Source organism: Bison bison, unplaced genomic scaffold (genome assembly GCF_000754665.1).
Source record: "Bison bison bison isolate TAMUID 2011002044 unplaced genomic scaffold, Bison_UMD1.0 scf7180017864472, whole genome shotgun sequence".
Lineage (NCBI taxonomy): Eukaryota > Metazoa > Chordata > Mammalia > Artiodactyla > Bovidae > Bison > Bison bison.
Genome location: NW_011495033.1, coordinates 3,878,990 through 3,881,325, shown reverse-complemented (window position 1 = coordinate 3,881,325; position 2,336 = coordinate 3,878,990). Strand labels below are relative to the sequence as shown.

At 57.3% G+C, this 2,336-nt stretch overlaps 2 protein-coding genes across 2 annotated transcripts in view; both read left to right on the top strand.

Annotated features, from left to right (window-relative positions):
- The window catches only part of LOC105004155 (serine/threonine-protein kinase Nek8-like), an 11,778-nt gene that overhangs the window by 7,454 nt on the left and 1,988 nt on the right, over window positions 1-2,336 (top strand). The window contains exons 8-11 of the mRNA XM_010861687.1: window positions 241-404; window positions 494-652; window positions 836-994; window positions 1,067-1,137. Coding sequence (XP_010859989.1) covers window positions 241-404; window positions 494-652; window positions 836-994; window positions 1,067-1,137 — 553 coding nt within the window. The remainder of the gene's footprint in view (window positions 1-240; window positions 405-493; window positions 653-835; window positions 995-1,066; window positions 1,138-2,336) is intronic.
- LOC105003943 (serine/threonine-protein kinase Nek8-like) lies at window positions 90-1,618 on the top strand. Its single transcript, XM_010861402.1, has 4 exons — window positions 90-404; window positions 494-652; window positions 836-994; window positions 1,388-1,618. Exons 1-4 carry the CDS (start codon window positions 206-208, stop codon window positions 1,414-1,416), a joined length of 546 nt encoding a protein of 181 aa, XP_010859704.1. The 5' UTR covers window positions 90-205; the 3' UTR covers window positions 1,417-1,618.

Genomic DNA, 2,336 nt, shown 5'->3' with positions numbered 1-2,336 from the left:
ACCCCCACTCCCGCTTAGCTGCCAGGGTTCCATCTGTCACTGCCTACCTCCCACCAAGGATTAGAAGTGAGGAGGGCTTGAGTTCAATCCAGGGTGGGACCTGATCAACCCAACCTGCTATGAGTTCAGCCCAGAGAGGGGGCCTGTCCCCTGGTGCACCAGCTCCTGCCCAGATAGGTGAGGGGGAGAACAGTCTATATTAAGTATGTCAGTTGAACTGGCTCCTGGCTCTGTCCTCAGGTTCAACAAGCTGGGCCTGGACCACCTCTCCCTAGGGGAGGAGCCTGCCCTACACCAGCAAGTGGAGGAGGCCCTGAACTTCACTCCATTAGGTTCTGCACCCCTGGACCAGGAGCCCCTGCTGAGTGTGGATTTGGGCACTGCTCATTCAGCTGCTGTAACTGGTAAGCGGGACCTGGACACAGGAGGCCAAAGGCAGGCTATCTTGGCTTCCTTGGGCCCTTTTCTTCCTTACCCCTCTCTTCCCCTACAGCCTCTGGTGACTGCTACACTTTCGGCAGCAATCAGCATGGGCAGTTGGGTACCAATGCTCGCCGGGTCAGCCGGGCACCCTGTCAAGTCCAGGGCCTCCAGGGCATCAAGATAGCGATGGTGGCCTGTGGGGATGCCTTCACTGTTGCCATTGGGGCAGGTGATCAATGGACATTATGGGGACAGATGAGAGTGTGGGCAGACCCTTGGGCAGTGGGGGGTTATGCTCAGGGCTGCTGAACTCAGCAACCCCATGTGGGGGCTGGTAGGGCAATCTAGGAGGCTAGCTGCTTGCTAAACTCTGTCCTTGTCCCATTGCTTTCCTTGGGATTCTCTTTGGCAGAAGGTGAAGTGTACTCCTGGGGCAAAGGGGCCCGAGGTCGCCTGGGAAGGAGAGATGAGGACGCCGCACTCCCTAGGCCAGTGCAGCTGGATGAGACCCAGCCCTACACAGTGACCTCTGTGTCCTGTTGCCATGGCAACACTCTCCTGGCTATCCGCCGTGAGTTATAACTTCACCCTCACCCACACAAGGGTTAACCCAGCTGGCTCCTGCCCATACTCGCATCCCCAGTGGTCACACCCCAAATTGCTAAAAGCATCTTCAGCTCCCAGATAAATGAAAGCAGAAGCTGCAGGGCCAAAGTGAGCTTCCAGGGTGGGCAAGGGTAGGCACTTCTTGGGCCTCACTGAAGGGCTGCCCCCTCTGCTCCCTGGGGATCAAACGCATTCTTTCTCCTCCAGCCCTCAAGTCCAGTTTCCATTTGAACCTCTGTTTCTGGGCCTGGCAGGGTCCAGAGTCCAGGGCCCTGTGTGGGAGAGTGGAGGGAGCTAAGGCTTGCTGGAGGCACTGCTCTCTGGGAGGCTGCAGGGATTTCTCTTTTGTATTCCCCAGCTGTCACGGATGAGCCAGTCCCCCCTTGACACACCTGGATACACTGCTGGGCTACCCTGATATTGCTTCTCCTGTGAATGGTCTTGAAAAGTGCAGGCGCCACACTGGATTTTATCATCAGTGGGGTATAAGGACCAGTAAAACCCCTGCTCTGCTTTTGGCTCTGGATATGGGCTTCCCTGGTGGCTCGGTTCAATCCCTGGGTCGGGGAGGTCTCCTGGAGTAGGAACTGGCAACCCACTCCAGTATTCTTGCCAGGAAAATCCCCTGGACAGAGGAGCTTAGCGAGCTCCTACAGGGCTACAGTCCATGGGGTCACAAAGAATTGGGACACGACTTAGCGACTAGACAACAACAAATGTAAAACTCAACCCACCCAACTCCCCCAGCATCCTAGTTTCCCCTCCCCACCCCTTCTTATCTTTAGTTAATGTCCCCAGGGTTCAGTCTGGCTAGAGCTGGAGGCCAGAGTGACTTTAGGAAGCAGGGTGGTCTCCGGAGCCTCTGCAGAAAAAGGCTGGAGGTGGCTGTGTGGCGCCACCCAGACCCTGCCCATTCCCCCAGTTAGAAAGTAAGTCCCTGGTGTCTACTGGGAGAGCAGCGCCGTGCTTTGGACTAGCACAAGCTGGGGCCTGCCTGGACTGGCCATTCCAGCGACCTAGCCCCTGCATCGCCCGGGGCAGGGAGGTCCCAGGAGCGCTGCCTCCCGCCCCCACTCCTATATCCAGAGGCAGGGGGTTACATAATTTTTGAGTGCCTCCCTTCCCCTGCGGGAGTGCATGGGCTGCAGTACACTCCATGCCAGTCCCCCAAAGCAGGTTGGGAGAAGGGGTAGCTGGCTGGACCAGACTAGTTTCCCAGATGACTGGGAGGTAGCGCCAATAAAAAAAAAAAACAAACAGCTGCCTGCCTAGAGTGTGGTCTCTTCAGGGGTGGGGGCGGCCACCCC

Excerpts from the sequence above, each read along its gene's own strand:
- LOC105003943 (XM_010861402.1), top strand. The coding sequence starts at position 206 with ATGTCAGTTGAACTGGCTCCTGGCTCTGTCCTCAGGTTCAACAAGCTG. Across the intron at positions 405-493 it reads TCATTCAGCTGCTGTAACTG|CCTCTGGTGACTGCTACACT; the intron begins GTAAGCGGGACC and ends CTTCCCCTACAG. Across the intron at positions 995-1,387 it reads CACTCTCCTGGCTATCCGCC|CTGTCACGGATGAGCCAGTC; the intron begins GTGAGTTATAAC and ends TGTATTCCCCAG.